This window comes from Sorex araneus, chromosome 8 (assembly GCF_027595985.1).
Source record: "Sorex araneus isolate mSorAra2 chromosome 8, mSorAra2.pri, whole genome shotgun sequence".
Classification (NCBI taxonomy): domain Eukaryota; kingdom Metazoa; phylum Chordata; class Mammalia; order Eulipotyphla; family Soricidae; genus Sorex; species Sorex araneus.
The window spans coordinates 29,333,338-29,352,940 of record NC_073309.1 but is presented as its reverse complement, the minus strand read 5'-3'; the positions used below and the strand labels follow the sequence as shown (position 1 = coordinate 29,352,940).

The 19,603-nt window shown below is 53.7% G+C and overlaps 1 protein-coding gene across 1 annotated transcript in view; it reads left to right on the top strand.

Annotated features, from left to right (window-relative positions):
• Positions 1 to 783: 783 nt before the first annotated feature.
• The window catches only part of NOD2 (nucleotide binding oligomerization domain containing 2), a 32,076-nt gene continuing 13,256 nt past the window's right edge, over positions 784 to 19,603 (top strand). The window contains exons 1-5 of the mRNA XM_004600673.3: positions 784 to 1,239; positions 7,605 to 7,710; positions 11,190 to 13,011; positions 18,126 to 18,209; positions 18,440 to 18,523. Coding sequence (XP_004600730.2) covers positions 790 to 1,239; positions 7,605 to 7,710; positions 11,190 to 13,011; positions 18,126 to 18,209; positions 18,440 to 18,523 — 2,546 coding nt within the window. The 5' untranslated portion in view covers positions 784 to 789. The remainder of the gene's footprint in view (positions 1,240 to 7,604; positions 7,711 to 11,189; positions 13,012 to 18,125; positions 18,210 to 18,439; positions 18,524 to 19,603) is intronic.

Genomic DNA, 19,603 nt, shown 5'->3' with positions numbered 1-19,603 from the left:
TCCGAGGTTTGGGGTGAGGTGAGGGCGGGGCACGTGGGAAGAGGGCAGTGGTGGGAGGAAGGCTTCCTTAGCTCTGGGACGACTTGGTTTGCACCACGATTCTTGCTTCATCTCTGCTGGGAGACAGCGTCTTTATAGCTCTGTTCTGGGGCTGTCCCTTGGGGAAGTTGGTGGGTCAGTTACACAGACCCAGGCTCGGGGCACCCGCTGGAAAGGAGCTGAAGGCCTGCATTTGTCCTGGAAGCTGTACCTCATCTAGCTGTGCATCCTTGCAGAGGGCACTATCCTCTCTGTGCCTTCCTTTTCCCATCCGTAGCCAGGGCTGAGCATTGCACCTGCTTTCGAGTGGCTGTGAGAGTTGACTGGACTCACGCGAGAAAGCACTCACTCACAACGGCACCTGGCCTGTCGTGTCGTGAGCTTAACAAACACTAAGCCGAGATGAACCATGACTGACGCACGCCGCGGTGGCCCGAGTCCAGCCAGCCCGGAAGAGCCCTTTCACATGGCTGGAAAGAGAATTAATTCTGCATCCCTTAGGAGACATTGCTTTTAATATTGGTTGAAGCCTTTTAAAGTGGATTAAGTCAGGGATGAAGCAAGGATGTGGGCGCCGGGGAGCGTGATTGAATTCCTGGCTGCTTCCAACTCTGTGGGGACTTGAGGCGGTTCCTTGCCGCCTTTGCGCCTCCGTTGGAGTGTCTGTGCCATGGGGGGCGGGTGGGGGGGGGGCTTGGACCGCAGCTGTGTCATGCTGAACTCCCCCATTTCCCTCCCCCAGGTGGTGACATGTGCACGCAGCAGGCTTTCCAGGCGCAGAGGGGCCAGCTGGTGGGGCAGCTGATCTCGGGCTCCTTGGAGGGCTTCGAGAGCGTCCTGGACTGGCTGCTGGCGTGGGACGTCCTCTCTTGGGAGGACTACGAGGGCCTGAGCCTCCTGGGCCAGCCCCTCTCCCACTTGGCCAGGCGCCTCCTGGACACAGTCGGGAAGAAAGGGGCGTGGGGCTGTGAGCGACTCATCGAGGCACTGCGCGAGGCCCAGGCCCAGGACCAGGCCCCCGAGCTACCGGCCGGCTGGAACCCCCACACGCCCCATGACCTGCAGAGCCACCGGCCCGCGGTCATCAGGAGACTCTACAGCCACGTGGAGGGCGTGCTGACCCAGGCGCAGGAGCGAGGCTTTGTCAGCCAGTATGAGTGTGACGGGATCAGGCTGCCCATCTTCACCTCGGCCCAGCGGGTAAGGCGCTTCCGTGGACTTCAGGGCTCCGGGACCCACAGGCAGAGGGAATGTCCTCACCTCACCTCCCGTGCCTCTCGGAAAAAGCAGGTGTCTGCGGGGAGACCCGGGCTGGGGTGCTCCCCTTAGCAAGGGAGCCTGGCAGGTGACAGGTGCTCTGGAGCTTTGGAGTCCAACTCCTGGGGAGAGGAAGGGGCTGCGTGCATGCAGTCAGGGGGCGGTAGGGCTTTGGATTCTGACGCTGCCTTCAAGCTCACCGAAGTCAGCCTCTCCGTGGAAACGCTTCAGCCTGAGGCTTGTCTGCACCGTTTCCTTGTTCATAAGGCATCAGCGGGGTCCTTTGGCAAACCCAGGGCACTGATTTCCACCAGGCAGCAGTGTCCAGGATAAAGTAATTCCATCAGGTCTGAAATCAAAGATACCTGTGCTCGGGTACTTTTGTTGGTTTGTTTGGGGGCCACATTCTATAGTGCCCAGGGCTTACTCCTGGCAGAACTTGGGGGACCAGAGGTGCTCGAGAGTGGCCCGGGGTTGGCAGTTCTAAGGCAGGTGCCCTCCCTGCTGTACTAGCTCTCTGGCCCCTTATGCCCTTTTGATTACTGTCTGGTTGTGGCTGTTCGCCCCCCCGCCCCACCAAACCTTTCCCTTTCTTGTTGTTTTGAAGTCTACAGGCCGCACATGTGGTTGTGATGCTTGTGAAGGCTGCGCACTTGGTTGCAGTTTTCACACTTCTGATGCTGGGGATCACACTCAGTGATATGGGGGGATGCTGGGGATCAACTCATGATCTCACACATGCCATGCAAGGCAGTACACAGGCAAGTAGTACTAAGACACATCCTCAAGGCAGTACACAGGCAGGTAGTACTGAGACACATCCTCAGGGCCCCTACTGCTGACTTTTTACTTTTTTTTTTTGTATTTTGGGGTCACACCCAGTGATGCTCAGCAATTACTTCTGGCTCTGCACTCAGGAATTACTTCTAGTGGTGCTCGGAAGAATCATATGGGATGCCAGGGATCGAACCCAGGTCGACCGCATGCAAGGCAAAGACCCTACTTGCTGTACTATTGCTCCAGCCTATTGCTAACTCCAAAAAATCTCAATAAAAACTAATGATTATATTAGGTTTGTACTTTATAATAATCCAGCACACTAGGTGCTAATTTTATTTAAATACCCATGTAGGATTTTTGGTGACATAGCATTAAATCATAGCCATTTGGATTTGGGATATAAATGTCCCTAAAAAAAAAAAGCAATGATTTGACAGAGATCATAAAGACAGAAAACTTTGGGTAGTTTTGAAACTCTTTGTTTTATTTATCTCCCAAGTTATGTTCAGGCTTCCTGTGATACAGCTAGTAGCAGGAATCCCATTTTACAGATTGAGAAATTGAGGCCCAGAAAGTACTTTGAGCTCATAGTTGAGAATAAGAAGCCTAATGCTGCAGTTAATTTATTTATCATTCGTGTGTTCATCAGCATACTCAGCCAGAATTTATTTAGCTACCTACTACTTCGTGGTACTCTGTCTTCAAGTTTATTCTGCTCAAGAGTTCCTTGCAAATAACAGGGACTAAATAAATACTTTCTGTGAAGTATATGACTTAGTGAATGAATGAATTGGAATTGCACTGCAGTGTTGGAATGGGTTAGAATGGGAAACTAACTTTTATTTCTTTTCTATTTGAAAAATAATAATTGATGGCCACCTAAGCTTCAGTCGTGACATATGGAATAAACTGGTTCAAGATAGTTGAGTGTCTGCAAAGTGACATGGTGTGGTACCTTCCAATTAGTGAAATAAAACACATACCATGGGGGTTGGAGAGATGGTCAAAGGGCTGCAGCTCATGCCTTGTGTGCATGACGCCTCGAGTTTGATTCCTGGCACTGCATGCTCCTCTCCCCAGCAACAACGTATCTCTGCAGTCTAGGATTATTTTGTATGCACTCATAGACTGACGTTATAATTTCCTACTAAGAGATGTTGTCATAAATTGCAAGTTGGGAGGCTGAAAGATGCTATAAAATAAAATGAACTGTGAGTTTGAAATCTCTAATCTACTGATTGCTGCCATTTACCAAGTGCCTGTGGGGTGTTCGGTTCTGTGTCTCTCTCTTTTTGCATATCATCTCATCTGACCCACTCTACTGCCTCCCAAGGTTATTGGGCAACGACATGCTTCCTGAGAAGACACCCGCGTAGGCGCGTAGGCACACCTCTGGGAGGTGGCCCAGTTAGAATTTGAATGAGGGCCTGTTTGTCACGGAAGCTCAGGCTCCTCAGCTAAGCCATGAAATGTCAGGGCTTCATTAGGTAAACTCGCTTCGTTGACCGTAATAGCCGTTAACAAAGCTGAGACTGGAGCCCCAGCTCGGGCACCACCTGTCTGTCTGGCTCGTGAAACTGCTAAAATGGATAGGGCCAGAGTTCTGAGTCACAGTTCTTGACTCCTTCGCAATATTAAACTTGGGAGATGCCCATAGCAGTAATCATCATCATCATCATCATCATCATCATCATCATCATCATCATCATCATCACTATCACTATCATCCCGTTAATCATCGATTTTCTCGAGCGGTCTCAGAAATGACTGTAATGACAAATTATTTATGATCTGGAAAACCACAAATTAAAAGCTATGGAACTTAGAATCTAATTCATGGGAACCTCAAGGAAATAATTTAATAGAGATGCCTTTTAAACTTTAGGGGCTGGAGCAATAGTACAGTGGGTAGGGTGTTTGCCTTTTACATGGCTAACCCAGATTCTCTCAGAGAACCTGGCAAGCTACCGAGAACAATGACAGTAATAATAATGATAATAATAATAAAAATTTCACATACTGTAGCATAAACATGTGCTCATTGTGCTTACCTCCCAGATGAAGAAATAGATTGTTTCTACTCTCTTTCTCAATTGCAGCAGCTGGTGGGAACTGAAACTGACTTTTGTACTGATTGTTTCTTTGCATTTCTTTTCAGTTTTAGCATCTTATCCATAAATACTGTGTTGCTTTGCTTTGAAAGACTGAGTAGCAGCATGAGCTTCCTTGTGTCCAGAAGCTATCTCTGAATGCTTTCTTCCCCCTCCATTCCCCTGTCCTCATTTGAAACTTTATTTAAACACTAGAATTTACAAAGTTGTTCATACTACAGTCATTTCATGTATTAAGCATTCCAACACCGATCCCACCACCAGTGTGACCTTCTTTCCCTCCACCAATGTCCCAAGTTACCCCAGTCACTCCGCCCCCTCCTTAGCAGGCACAAAATAATTTATTTTATATTGCTTATTACAACATAGCTCATAATGGGGCTGCTAAAGTCATTGTCTGAGGATTTTCTGAGCCTTCTGTGCAGTGGTGTTTGCTCACTGAACTACGTGGTCTTCTACACAACTTTCCCATCTAAATTTCTGTGTTCCTAAATGTCTGTGTCAACTTTGGAGCTGTCATGTGGCTGTGTATGTGGCCCTGGGCTCCCGCAGCTAAATCAGGAGGTTGATTGGGCACCAGGGCATCTCAGAGCAGCTGGGGCTTCTCTCTGAGTTGGGCTGCGGGGACTGGGCTGTTTAAATGTGAATGGAAGCAGATGTGGGTGGGTGGGATGCTGGACCCTCCAGCAGAGCAAGAACTTGGCCTACCCCATCCCAAGAAGGTTCCAGTAACATGGGCCTGGAGACCAGTCTTAGCAGGTTTAGCACGGTGGCTTCTCTCTCTCTCTCTCTCTCTCTCTCTCTCTCTCTCTCTCTCTCTCTCTCTCTCTCTCTCTCTGTCTGTCTTTTCCTTCTTAGGGGAAGGCCCCAGGGTAGGGAAGCCAGAATCTCAACAGGGTCTTGGGGACTTGGTTTGTATTTCCCTTGTTTGGGGAGTCAGGGGCCACAGTCATGAGTGATTTCTGGAAATGCAACACTGACTGGAGGTCTGTTAGGCAGATGTTAACCAGGACCTGGATGTCTGGTCAGAAAAGAGTTGGTCAGAAGAAGGGACTGCTTTGTTAGCTTTCCAGAGCCAGGTCCCGGGAACAGAGCAAAACAAAACTAGATACTGTGCGGTTGAGTTGAATGAGCCGTAGCTGACCCCGGCAGCAGGGGTGGAGAGGAAGAATGATATAAGCTGTGGTGAAGATAAGCCTTATTAGATAAAGCTTAGGGTCAGGCATGCCCGGACATCTTGGAGATAACATCCCTATCACGCCTGAGTCTTGGGCTTCCTCTTTTTCTGAATTGGTGGCCCTCTTATTTTATTTTATTTTATTTGGAGAGGCACTGACAGTGCTCATGGCTTATGCCTGGCTCTGTGCTCAGGGATCATTCCTGGTGGGGTATGGGGAACCCTATGGGGTGCCAGGGATCAAAACTACATGGGCTACGTGCAAGGCAAATGCTCTACCTGCTATACTATCCTTCTGGCCTCAGATGGTGACCCTCTCCCTGTCAGCCTGAGTCTTCCTCTCAGTGCTCTTCTAGATCTTGAAGACTGTATCTTCCCTTTTTTATGGTTTACTTCACTTGGGAAAATTACCACCTCCAATCAGTCCTTTAGAATGAGTACCGGGGATTGATTGTCTCTTACCAGTCTAAAAGTCTGTTCATGTTGGAATGATAGTCTGGCCAGGTATAAAAAAAATTTTTTTAAGTTGGTCAATATTTCCCTTTAGGATTTTGAGAGAACATTTTTTTCCCTCTTCTTTTTCCTTCCTGTGTCATTATGGTGCTAAGGATTGAACACTGGCCTCACCCATACAAGGCAAGTGCTCTGCTGCTGAGCTATATACCCCCAGCCAGTTCAGTTGTGTTTTCGCTGAGATGAATTTCCAAGCTTTTATAACACTTTCAGGTGGTGCTGGTAAATTTTCTTTTGGTCCTGAACAAATTTCATATGTGTATGCGTGAGTGTTCTTCTGCTGTGTGGAGCACCCAGAAGGTACTTGGAATCTGGAAATTCACATCTTTTAGTCCTAGGCTGATTTATTCAATTATTTATTTTTATTTTAGCTATTTTTTCTTTATGAAACTGCTATCTTATATTTGGTTTTGGGGACACACCTGGCTCAGGGGAGCATATGCAGTGCTGGGGGTTGAATGGGTTGGCACATGAGGCAAGCACCTTATTCCCTTACTCCTCTCTCTCTCTCTCTCTCTATCTCTCTCTCTTTCTCTCTCCCCCTATTAAATTACTATTAATTATTAATTGCCTTTTTCTGCATAATTGGACTGATACCTCAATCTATTTCTACTTCTCATCTATTTGCCATCTCTTAAGTAGAATTGACGGTAGGTGGTTGGAGAGGCATGTCCATGGCTCCCAGGAACAGTCCAGATTGGAGGCAGAAGTCTGGGAGTCATGGGCAGAGTGCATATTTCAAGTCACAGAACTTGGATGGAATAGCCTTCTTTCCAGCTACATGATTTCCAGTTTCTAGAATTGCTTCTCTATCTTTAAAAAATGCTATTTATTTGTTTGTTTGTTTTTTGTGCCACACCTGGTGGTGACCAGAGGTTAACCCTGGCTCTGTGTTCAGTAATCACTCCTGTCAGTGCTTGGGGGGGTCCTATGAGGGCCAGGGATTGAACCCCAGGTTGGCCGCATGCAAGGCAAGCACCTTATCCACATTTTTTCCTGTTTTTTTTTTTTTTTATAGGCTTATGGGCTTAAGTTTTTTTGCAGTTCACCTTTTTAGTGGATTTTGAGAGGGAGCCAGTTTGGAAATGTGTGTGTGTGTGTGTGTGTGTGTGTGTGTGTGTGTGTGTGTTCTCAAATACCTAACATTATATTGATTTCATTAAACTCATCCTTTTGTTTGTTTGCTTTCCTGGTCTTTTGTCTGCTGGAATCGAGATGCATATGAAATTGTGGCAATATGGGGCCAGAGCTATAGTACTGTGGGTGGGGCATTTGCCTTGCATGCGGCCGGCCAGGGTTTGACCCTGCATCTCATATGGTCCTCCAAGCACCACCAGGAGTAATCCCCAAGTGCAGAGCCAGGGGTGACTCCTGAGCCATCACCAAGTGTGATCCAAGAAGCCAAAAAAGAAAGGAAAGAAATTGTGGCAATAAGTAGAAACCTACCCACAGAACCCCACCAGTCTTTCTAAAGAAGTATCATTGTATCACTGTATCACTGTATCACTGTATCACTGTATCACTGTCATCTGTTGCTCATCGATTTGCATAAGTGGGCACCAGTAATGTCTCATTTGTTCAGGGTCAGGGGAATGAGGCCCATTATTGCTACTGTTTTTGGCATATCGCATACACCACGGGTAGCTTGCCAGGCTCTGCCGTGTGAGATTCTGCATCGCTCTCTTCCGCGAGCTCTAGTGAAGTCATGACTGTTTATTTCCCCATAGGCAAGAAGGCTCCTTGACCTCGCCACAGTAAAGTCGAATGGACTGGCCACCTTTCTTTTACACCGTATTCAGGAGTTGCCAGTTCTGTCCTCTCTGTCTTTTGAAGGTATGTATGAATGCATGTATATGTTCTCATTTTACCAGAAAGGGAAAGGAAGGCCGTGTAGACTAATGGTTCAGAGCATAATAGCACCAAGGTGTCATTAGTCTATTGGGAGGATTTAAGAGCTGAATGTGTGTAAAGCTGACTCTTAGTTTTACTGTTTCCTGCACTGAAGGACAGACAACTGGAGCGAACTCAGATTGAGGAACATACCACAGGGTTTTGTTGTTGTTGTTTGTTTTATCAGTTTCATTAGCCATAGCCCCCAAAAATAAGAATACATTTTCTGAGATGGGGCTGTATCTCTTGATTTCTGTGATTTAGCTGTTTCCTCTCAGAGATCTGAGACCCAAGTTGAACTAGCTAATGTGTGTGTCTGTCATTTCACACCATCTCTCACCTGACAAGGAAGGCTAGAATAATCCTGTGTGACTATGCCAGGCTTCCTGCCCAGTACTTTCTTTAGAAAAGATACTTTCTTTACACTGACAGTGGATACCTAGAGGAGATGGTGTGCACCTGGAAGAGAAAGTGCATTCCTGGGAGAGATGGTACATGCCTGACAGAGACGATGCATGCCTAAGTAAGCTAGTGGGTACCTGGGAGATATGGTATATGCCTGGGTGAGATGGTGGGTACCTGGATAAGATGGTGCATGCCTGGAAGATATGTTGCACATCTAGGTAAGATGGATACCTGGGAGAGGTGGTGCACACCTGGGCAAGATATTGCATGCCTGGGAGAGATGGTGCACACCTGGGAAAGATGGTGTGTACCTAGAAGAGATGGTATACACCTATGAGAGATGGTGCATGCCTAAGTAAGCTAGTGGGTACTGGTATGTACCATCTCTCCCCAGTACCCATCATATCCCCCAGGCATTCACCATCTTTCCCAGGTACCCACCATCTCTCTCAGGCATGCACCATCTCTGCCAGGTATTCACCATCTCACCCAGATACCCACTATCTCTCCCAGATGTGCACAATCTCTCTTGCATGGGCATTATGTCACCTGATTGTGCTCCATCTCACCTGAGCACACAACACAGAAATTAGGGCACCGTAGGGGGTGCCCCATACAGAGAACAGGGCTTCTGGATGTTGATGTCATTAGGCATAACTGGTAACTACACATTTGAATACCACAACCTGGGAAAAATCACCAGGACGCCAATTGTAAAGGTGACATAATCACTGTGTCTGCTTTTAAAATGATCAACACGTATTTTTGGTTGTTTTGTTGTTGTTTGTTTGCGGTGCTCAGGGCTTATTCCTGCCTCTGGGTTCAGGGATCATTCTTGGAGGATGATCCCTGGTGCTGCTTGGAGGACCATAAGAGTGCTGGGGAATCGAGCCTTGCACACAGAGTGTTGGCTGTGTGCAAGGCAAGCACCCTGCCCACTGTACTACCACTTCAGCCCCAATCGATACTTTGTTTTTTCTGGATAATTTGTATCATTGTGGAGGTGATATGAGACTGGAAAGCCCCATAGAAGTCAGAGTACTAGAGCGAGCATTTTGTGGTGTCTGTTCAGTGCCCTGGTATATCCAGAGACCATTCACTGTGTCACTGTCATCCCGTTGTTCATCGATTTGCTCGAGTGGGCACCAGTAACATCTCCATTTGTCCCTTTCACATGCTAGTGTCACCCAATATTGAGGGCTCTTTCAGGATCAGGGGAATGAGGACCGTCATTGTTACTGTTTTTGGCATATCGAGTATGCCACGGGTAGCTTGCCAGGCTCTGCTGTGCGGGTGGGATACTCTTGGTAGCTTGCCGAGCTCTCTGAAGAGATGGAGGTTTTGGAGCAGCCTCCAATCACCTTTACTGGCATATATATATATATATGTATGTATATATATGTATATATATGTATATATATATGTATATATGTATTTCCTTCTAGTATTTGCCTGAACCCCATCAAATATGGTGTGGTAATTATGGAAAATGAGCAGAGAGTATCTTATGATGTGTCACACAGCCGCAAAAGCGGCCACACGGTCCAGGAATATGTTCACTCATATGTGAGGCTTGGTCCGAGCGTATGGAAAGCGTCCTGGAGTGTGGCGGTGGTTGGGTTGTAGAGATCAGCTGCCAGGGCTGGGTCCCTTGGGGTGGGGAGGGCTCTCACCTGCCCCTCTCTGGGGTGCCCCGAGTGAAAACAGCCTGGCGCGGAGTCCGGTGGTATGGTTATGGGGGCCTCATTTTATGCTCCCTTCCAGGAGAAGCAGCCGTGAGTTCTGGACGGTGGCTGATGAGGAGATTATCTGGTGCCAGGCAAGAGGTGTGACCCCTGGGTCGCCAGAGACTGGGGGAAGCAGGCAGAGGATCTCTGCTCCCGGGTCCCGTTGAGTCCAGAGTCTAGGCCACAAAGTTCCAGAGACCATTAAAAGCGATAATCGCTCTGGGGACAGCAGAAGAGATACAAATGAGGCACCTCCTTGGTGCTACAGTAGCCCCAGCTTCGGAGTATTAAGAATTACTGTGTTAACATTGTGTACGAGCCTTTGGGTTGAGAACAAGTAGGATGCATTCGGTTGGGGTCCACGGGGCTGCAAAAGGCTGAAGTCCCCTCTGAAGTGTCTTGGGGCTGGGGAGACGAGACCACATCCTGTTTTCCTGAAAAGGGAAATCAGGAAGCAGGAGCTCTGTGGGTTTTTAAGGGATTTTTTTTTTTTAACCACACCTGGCGCTGCTCAGGGTTTGCTCCTGGCTCTGTGCTCACACATCCCTCCTCACATAGCTCTCAGGACCATGTGGGTGCTGGTGCTGGGGATTGAACCCGGGCAGGCCGAGTGCAAGGCAAGCACCCTACCCTCTGTCCTATCTTATCACTCTGGCCCCAGCAGCAGTTTCTTTACATTGGTGTTGGGGTGGCAAGGAACAAGCTGCAGCCCAGTGGACACATTGCAATCGAGAGAAGAGCCTGGGAAAGTGGAGCTTGACTGGAATCTCCCCTCAATGTTAGACCTGGAGCCACGTGGCCCCAGGCCCACGCAGCTAACTAGGGTAATCTCGATTCTCATGCCTTTAGTTTAATCCCTCCTGCCCAGTCCCCTGTGCAGGACTTGACCTGGGGGACTTTGATTCACTGGTGTACAAATGTCCGAAGTTAGGGGGAAGAAACTGAGCCTCGGGAAGGTCACCTGACAGGCTTCAAGATTCATGACTTAGGGGGCCTGAGCGATAGTACAGCGTTGGGTGCTTGCCTTGTACACGGCAGACCCAGGTTTGGTCCCCAGCATCTCATATGGTCTCCCGAGGCCCCCAAGGAGGGACCCCTGAGCACAGAGCCAGGAGTGAGCCCTGAGCACCACGGGCTGTGCTCCCCTCTCAAAAATCTTTGTTCCTCTTGCGTGCCAGAGGCAGGCCTGCTGCCTGCTGCCTCTGTCTCCCCTCTGTGAGCCCACGTCCTGCCCGCAGCCCACCGTCTGCCCCCTGCAGTGCCGCCTCACCTGCCTTTCCTGCCTTCCAGACGCTGCGTGTAAGAAGTACATGTCCAAACTCAGGACCACCATCTCCGCCCAGTCCCGCTTCCTGAGCACCTACGACGGGACAGAGAACCTCTGCCTGGAGGAAGTGTACACAGAGAACGCTCTGGAGATCCGCACGGAGCCAGGCCAGGCTGGACCCCGGCAGGGCAGTCCGTCCCTCCTGGGCCTGGAGGACCTGTTCAGTGCCCGTGGCCACCTCAACCCGGACGCGGACACCGTGCTGGTGGTGGGCGAGGCGGGCAGCGGCAAGAGCACGCTCCTGCAGCAGCTGCTCCTGCTGTGGGCCGCGGGCCGCGATTTCCAGGAGTTCCTCTTCGTCTTCCCGTTCAGCTGCCGGCAGCTGCAGCGCGTGGCCAAGCCGCTGTCCGTGCAGACGCTGCTCTTCGAGCACTGTTGCTGGCCCGACGTGGGCCGGCCGGACGTCTTCCAGTTTCTCCTGGACCATCCCGACCGCCTCCTCCTCACCTTCGACGGCTTTGATGAGTTCCGATTCCGGTTCTCGGACTGCGAGCGACACTGCTCTCCAACCGACCCCACGTCTGTCCAGAACCTGCTCTTCAACCTCCTGCAGGGCAACCTCCTGAAGAACGCCCGCAAGGTGCTGACCAGCCGCCCAGACGCAGTGTCGGCCTTGCTCCGGAAGTACGTGCGGGCGGAGCTCAACCTGAAGGGCTTCTCGGAGGAGGCCATCGCCCTGTATCTGAGGAAGCGTCACCACGAGCCCGGCGTGGCCGACCGCCTCATCGGCCTTCTCCAAGCCACCCCGACCCTTCACGGCTTGTGCCACCTCCCCGTCTTCTCGTGGATGGTGTCCAAATGCCACCAGGAGCTGTTGCTACAAGGCGGGGGCGCCCTGAAGACCACCACGGATATGTACCTGCTGATCTTGCAGCATTTCCTGCTCCACGCCTCCCCCGTGGCCACAGCCGCCCCCCGCCCGGCACCCTGCCCGCTGCGAGACTGGCTCCCCACCCTCCTGCACCTTGGCCGCCTGGCCCTCTGGGGCCTGGGCACCTGCTGCTACGTGTTCACCGACAAGCAGCTTCGGGAGGCCAGCGTGGAGGCGGCGGACATGACTCTGGGCTTCCTGGTGCATGCCCAAAGGGCGGGGCCCAGCGGCGGGGCGTCCCTGGAATTTCTGCACATCACCTTCCAGTGCTTTTTTGCCGCCTTCTACCTCGTGCTCGGCGCGGACGTGCCACCGTCTTCGCTCAGGCACCTCTTCAGATGTGGCAGGCCCGGGGGCTGGCTCCGGGGCCGGCTGCTGCCCGCGCTGTGCGTGCCGGGCTCGGGGACCAGAGAGGGCAGCGTGGCAGCTCTGTTGCAGGAGGCGGAGACTCACAACCTGCAGATGACGGCCGCCTTCCTGGCCGGGCTGCTGTCTCGGGAGCACCGGGACCTGCTGGCCGCCGCCGAGGGCCGGGTCTCGGGGAAGGCGCTGCTGCAGCGCCAGGCCTGCGCCCGCCGCTGTCTGGCCCGCAGCCTCCACCGGCACTTCCGCGGCATCCCCGCGGCGGTGCCCGGGGAGGCCAAGAGCATGCACGCCATGCCCAACTTCGTCTGGCTCATCCGGAGCCTGCATGAGATGCAGGAGGAGCGGCTGGCGCGGGAGGCCGTGCGGGGGCTGGACGTCGGGCACCTCAAGCTGACCTTCTGCGGCATGGGCCCCGCCGAGTGCGCGGCCCTGGCCTTCGTGCTGCGGCACCTCCGGCAGCCCGTGGCCTTGCAGCTGGACCACAACTCGGTGGGCGACATCGGCGTGGAGCAGCTGCTGCCTTGTCTCGGAGTCTGCAAGGCGCTTTAGTGAGTGCTGCTGGCGGCGGGGGCGGGGCCCGGGGAGGGGGCGGGGCCAGCGGGCTTGGGGGCGGTGCCAGCGCTACTGTGGGCGGCGCCAGCGGGACTGGGGGCGGTGCCAGCGGGGCACAGAGGCTGGAGTGTGGGACTGGGGTCCCGGGAGTCAGGGGTCCGTCCCTGCCTTGCTCTGTTCCTTGGTCGGCGCGTGCCTTGAATTTGAGCGCATCAAATCAAAGACAACATCATCCCTTAGGAATGTCCCATGTTGGTTGCTCTGCTCCTCACTTCCCGGATGACCCCGGGATTCATTTCTGGAGCCACCTCTGGCGGTGCTGGGTGAAGGGGGTGCTGCTCTGAGCCCTGGTCCTCGGGCGTGCTCCCAGTGGTGCTCAGAAGATGTGGGTCTGGGGAGTGAACCCGGGCGTGCTGAATGCAGAGCATAAACCCAGACTGGTCTTTTTTAAATTTTATTTATTTATTTTTTAAATTTTGCTTTTTTTGGCCATATCCAGCGGTGTTCAGGGGTTCCTCCTGGCTCTGCACTCAGGAATTACTCCTGGCGGTGCTTGGGGGAACCCTACAGGATGCTGGGGTTCGAACCCAGGTTGTCCGTGTGCAAGGCAAAAACACCCTATATCCGCTGTACTATCTCTCTGGGCCCCAAATGGTCTTTTTAAAAATCTCCACGATCATATGCATCTCCACGAGTCTCAATCTGGGGCCCAGAGACGTGTGGGGACTTGTCTGGGGTGTTGCACAGGAAGTTACATCTTTCTGGTTACAAGTTCCCTCTCCCCACATGCGGCTGGTCAGTCGGCAAACAGGCTTCAGAGGCCCCAGAAACCTTGGAGTCACGTGCAAAGACTGTGTTGAAGAGTCAGAGGCCTGGCCCAGAACTCTAAAATCCCGCCCCAAGCTTTAGAATCCCAACACAACAGGAATTTGAAGGTGCGAGAGAGAGAGAGAGAGAGAGAGAGAGAGAGAGAGAGAGAGAGACAGACAGACAGACAGACAGACAGACAGACAGACAGACAGAGAGAACGAGCACGAGCACTTGGCTGCAGGGTCCGGCCGGCCTTTCACTCCTTCACTCCTTAGGCACTACACGTGGCCCCATCTGAAGGCATGAGTTTCCCTTTGGGAAAGTCTGGGCCCCAGCAGCCCACCCCACCCCGGGCCGCTCCCCACCTGGAGTCCTGGCTCAGGCCAGGGCAGAGGGGCCGGCTGGGATGGGGCAGTCAGCTCCCGGCAGGCTGCCGCACTGTCCCTTCCTCCCCGGCTTCTTTGAAAGGAGGGGATCCCTGCCCTGTACGTGTCAGAAGTCCTGGCACATGTTGAAATTGCACCCTGGGTTTGAACCTGTCTGGGACCCTGCAAGGGATCAGGCTCTCTGTGAAGACGTTAGGATGAGGGCCCCCTCGGGCCAGAGCAGCAGCTGCCTGTGTGAGGAGCTGCCAGGCACGGACCCTCTGTGGGGGGACTGTGGTTCCGGGTTTTCCGCTTTCATGTGATGACGAGATGGTGCACGGGCTGGGGAGGGGTCTCAGTGGACTGGGCATGTGCTCTGCACACGGCAGACCTGAGTTTGATTCCCAGCACTGCATGGACCTCTGAGCACTGCCAGGAGTCACCCTTAAGCACCGAGTTGGGAGTATTCCCTGAGCGCTGCTGGGTGTGACCCCAAACCAAACCAAACAAGAAACATGCCCACAACGCTTCGTCTGTCCATGTTACAGGCATTTCACATGTGACTGTATCGGAAAGCTACAGACAGTCGGGAACCGGGTTTCTCGGGAGAGATGGCACACTACTGGGTACTGGGCAGGCACTAGGAAGAGGAGAAAGATTTGGCGGAGGGTCCTGGGGCCAGTGACAGTGAGCTGGGGGGTACGACTGTTCTCTCCTTGGGCCTGAAGGGCGTATTTCTTAGCTGAGAAGAGCGGAAAGAACTCTCTGTGTAAACTGAGACCGCAGCAACCAGAAGGGCAGGGTCTGGGGGAGACTCCGGCCACGTGGACAGGGGAAGTTTGCCTACTGAGGTGGCCCCCAGGTCTCTGAGTGTGCCCAAAGACGGGGACAGTGGGTCTGGCTGGCAGGCACTCTCTTGCTCCAGGAAGGCAGAGTGGAAATGACTTTGTGCATGACTTTTCTTTTTTTCTTTTTTAAAGTGTCTTTGCTGTTTATTTATGGTTTGGGGGCCACGCCTGGTGATGCTCAGGGGTTACTCCTGCTTCTGCATTCCTGGAGTGCTCAGGGGACCATATAGGATGGTGGGGATTGAACCTGGGCCAGCTGAGTGCAAGGCAAGTGCCCTACCTGCTGTACTATCAGTCTGGCCACCAGCTCATGAATGTTCCAGATCTTTCTGCAGCAGTTATTTTCCTGTGAGAAATACAAGCATGCATTTTTCTAGATTTTGGACCCGTCGCTCTCCTCCTATGCTAAGCGGGGTGCCTGAGCCCCAAGAGTTCAGGAATTCCTGGCCTGGATCATTCTCACAGGCCACCCTTCCCTGAGTGAAGGGGCCCCCTGTCTCCAGTCACCTCTGTTTTCAGAGGGTGGGGGAATGAATGTTCTGGTTTTGGGCCCAGAGCAAAAGACCTTTTGGAAAACCTGGGCCCATCCCTAGCCCTTCCTGTTCTGTGCATCTTGGGGCAGAGGCAGGAATCTGCTTATTTGGGGGGAGGGGAGGCATGCTTGTGGGTACTGGGGAGAGCCCATTCTCAGATCAGTGCCCAGGGGTCGCTCCTGGCGGTGTTTGGGGAACCATATGCCTTTGGGGATTGTACCCGGGGCTCCGAGTGCCAAGCCTGGGCTCTTGCCCCCAAGAGAGCCACATCTCTGGCCCCAGAGTCTGTTTGACAGGCATCCCTCAGGGCTCTGGTGCAAGCGCACGGAGCTGGCACGGGAGCCGCTGGGCCTCCGTCAGCTTTGAAAGTGTCTGAGCAAGCTCTGCTGCTCTGGCCTGTGCACAGGCTCACACTGGCAGCACTGCAGGAAGGGTGTGTGTGTGTGTGTGTGTGTGTGTGTGTGTGTGTGTGTGTGTGTGTGTGTGTGTGTGTGTGTGTGTGTGTGTGAGTGTGAAGACAGACAGACACACAGACAGGCAGACAGAGAGGCAGGGCCAGAAGGGATGGGGCAGAGGCTACTCCCTCACAGTGGCATGCCACCTCACTGCCCCCTGGCATGTTTTTTCATACCAACCAACCGGACCCTCAGCTCCCCGAGCCCCCGAGAGGCTCCTGGAGCCCCTGCCTCTCACTCTTGGTCCAAAGTCCCCGACCGTGACCCACAGTCAGAAACAGGCGGGGGTGGGGGGGTGGGCAGACTCAAAGGTCAAATGGAAACAGACGCTTCACCCAATCACTTTCCTGCATTGCTTCTGAAGTACCCCTCTGTCCCCCCCCCCCCATTTTGTTCGTTCCTTTATTTTCCCAAAGTGGACATTGAACTCAGGGCCTTCTCCACCCCTGCCTTGGTTTGGAAATGCTCCTCTGGGGGCTGGGGAGAGCTCAGTGGTAGAACACACGCCCCTGACGGGCTAGGCGGAGGTCCAGCCCAGCACCATGTGCTCCTCCCACCACCCACCGCATCCCCCGCCCCTGCACCCAGCCACACAGCAACACAACAGCTCTGGGCTCTGAGCACTGACTGGACCGGGAGTGGCCTGCTGCCGCCCCCCACGCTCGACTTGGCTTAGCCCCTATTTTTAAAAGGTGACGGAAACCTGGTCACCAACCACAGACTGCAGTTCACCATCCAGGTTCCAGGGAAGGGCAGGAGGGAGAAGTGGCTGAGCAGGGGCTGGAGCCAGACCTCAGGCAGGGCCACACCCTGGGCACTGGAGCCGACTGGAGGGACCCACCTCCGGCCAACACTCTGCAGTTCCAGTCGCCACTTTCCTCGTGCGCGCCCAAGTTTCCTGCTCTCCGCCTTCTCTCTGCCCGCTGCCCAAGCGAGAGCTAAGCAGTGAAGGGCTCGGGCAGGGCCACTGGGCCAGGGTTCAGGCCAGGACGGGATCATGGTTACAGGCACCTTTTCCCGTGAAGGCCAGCCGGCAGCTCACTGGGACTCTGACACGCGCTCTCTGCTCTTGCTCTCTCTCTCCCTGTCCCTCTCTCTCCCTCCCTTTCTCTCTCCCTCTCTCTCTCCCCCTCTCTCCTCCTCTCTCACTCTCCCTCTCTCTCCCCCCTCACTCTCTCTTCATACTCCTCTCTCTCCCCCATCTCTGTCTCTTGTACACACTCTCTCTCCCTCTCTCTCTTGTACACACACTCTCTCTCCCTCTCTCTCTTGTACACACACTCTCTCTCTCCCTCTCTCTTGTACATGCTCTCTCTCCCTCTCTCTTATAATGCGCTCTCTCTTCTTCTCTCTCTCATACATGCTCTCTCTCCTCTCTCTTGTACATGCTCTTTCTCCTTCTCTCTCTTGTGCATGCTCTTTCTCCCTTTCTCTCCTACACACTCTCTCTCCCTCTCTCTCTTGTGCATGAGCTCCCTCCCTCCCTCTCTTGTACACGTTCTCTCTCTCCCTCTCTCTCTTGTACATTCTCTTTCTCCCTCTCTCTCTTATACGTGTTCTCTCTCTCCCTCTCCCTCTTGCTTTCTCTTGTGCTCTCTCTCTCCTTCCTCTCTCTCCCTCTCTCTCCCTCTCTGTCCCTCTCTCTCTCCCCCCATCTCTCTCTCCCTTTCTCTCTCCTATGCACGCTCTCTCTCCTTGGTGCACACTCTTTTTCTTTCTTGTGCTCTCTCTCTCTCATTCTCTCTCACCCCCCCCCCATTCCCTTCTCTGGATGAGGGACAGCAAATAGCCAGTAAGTGGCTTCTCAAGGTGCCAGTGCCAGGGCCAGCCTTAACCTTGCGGCCAGGGACCCAGTGGGGGGCTCTGGGCCCCATCTCCTGGGTTGTCCCGCCCCCCCTCCCCCCCGCATGCACACATACCACCTGTAGTGAGTGATGTCAGCACCCTGGCCAGGGGTGGCCAAAGGGGGTACCCGCTTTTCTCAGGGCGCTCGGTCCTTGTGGCACTTCATGTTGGAGATGAGTCTGTCTGTTGGGGGGCCGGGCTCCCTTTCCCCGCTCTGGCCGGCTTGGTGCTTACTCTGTCCCCGTCTCTTTCAGCCTGCGAAACAACAACATCTCAGACCGAGGCATCTGCCTGCTGGTGGAGCATGCCCTTCGCTGCGAGCCTCTGCAGAAGTTAGCGTACGTGGGGCTGGGGGGACGAGGGCACGGGCCTGGCCTCTGCTGGTCCCGGGCCCAGCCAGCACCCCGAGGTGCAGGGCTGTCCTGGGGGGGTATCTACCCCACTGGAGGGCCTGGGTGGGGCGGGGGCCTCCTCCTGTCCTGCGGGAGTGGAATCCCCTGAGAGAGGTGGGGTGGTCACTGTCCTCTGTTCCCCACCCCCCCATGTCCCCTCTCTGGGCACCTTCCAGTCTTTTCAACAACAGGCTGACGGACGGCTCTGCCCGCGCGCTGGCACGGCTCCTTGCTTGCAAGCGGAACTTTCTGTCCTTAAGGTGAGTCTGGGACTTTCCCAGGCCTCGGTCTCCCCTCCCCCCTGCCTCTCGGCCTGTGAGTCAGCCTGGGCTGCTCTGGGGCCCGGACTGGCTTCCTGGAAGTGGACTCTGAGCCCGGCAGTGATTCTGATCAGACTTTTCCCAGCAAGGTCCCCTCCCAGCCATGGTGGGGGCAGTTCTTCGGAGGGCTCCCTGTCGTAGGGTCTCTGAGGGGCACCAGAGTTGGGGTCGGGGGGTGGGGGTGCATCTCCCAGATGTCCCCCGCGTCCAGCCCTAACAGGTTCCTCTGCTGCCTGGCCGGTCCCACGGATCCTGTAATTAGAGGGCTGTCCCCAGCGGACACCTCTCTCCCACTCAGCCTCATTTGATTGGCCCCTGGTGGGCCTGGCTTCAGTCTCCTGTGGGGTGTTATTTCCTCCTGATTGACAGGGCAGGCAAAGGAGATAATCAAAGAGTGGCCGCCGCCCCACCGGCCAGCAGGGGCCTTCGCTGTCTGTGTGTGGCCGAGTGTCAGAGCCCCGTGGTGTCACTCGACTCCGTATCTATCATGTACCTGCTCCACAGACCCTGTGGGCAGCTGTGGCCACAGCTTGGCTTGTTCCATCCCCAAGGGGAAGGCTGTGGGGTAGCTGCTGGGCTTTGAGCCAATGGAGCACTGTTGTTCGGAGCAGGGGGTTCTGGGGTCAGCCCTGCTGAGGTTTGGATCCAGGATCCCTGGGTTTGAAGCCACATTTGCTGTGTGACCTCCGGTGACCTCAGAGTATCTATGGCTATTTCCTCTACTGTTATTTTATGTGCCTGAGACTTGAACCCAGGGCCTCACCCAGCAAAGGCAGCATTCCACCAGGGAGCCCCAGGCCCAGCCTCCAGGCTTCTTCTGTAAAATGGGGACATCATCATTCCAGTGACCTCATCAGTAGTCATGGGGATGGAGCCCCCGCTCTTTGGCGAGAGAGCTTTCTAGAGCCTAGGGAACCACAGGGGCTTTATCCCGTGCTGAACTGGTCTCCAGGAGGGGCTCAGTGTACTTACGGGGGGAACTGTTTGAGAGGAGGGGGCTGCACCCTAGGGGAAGCTGGG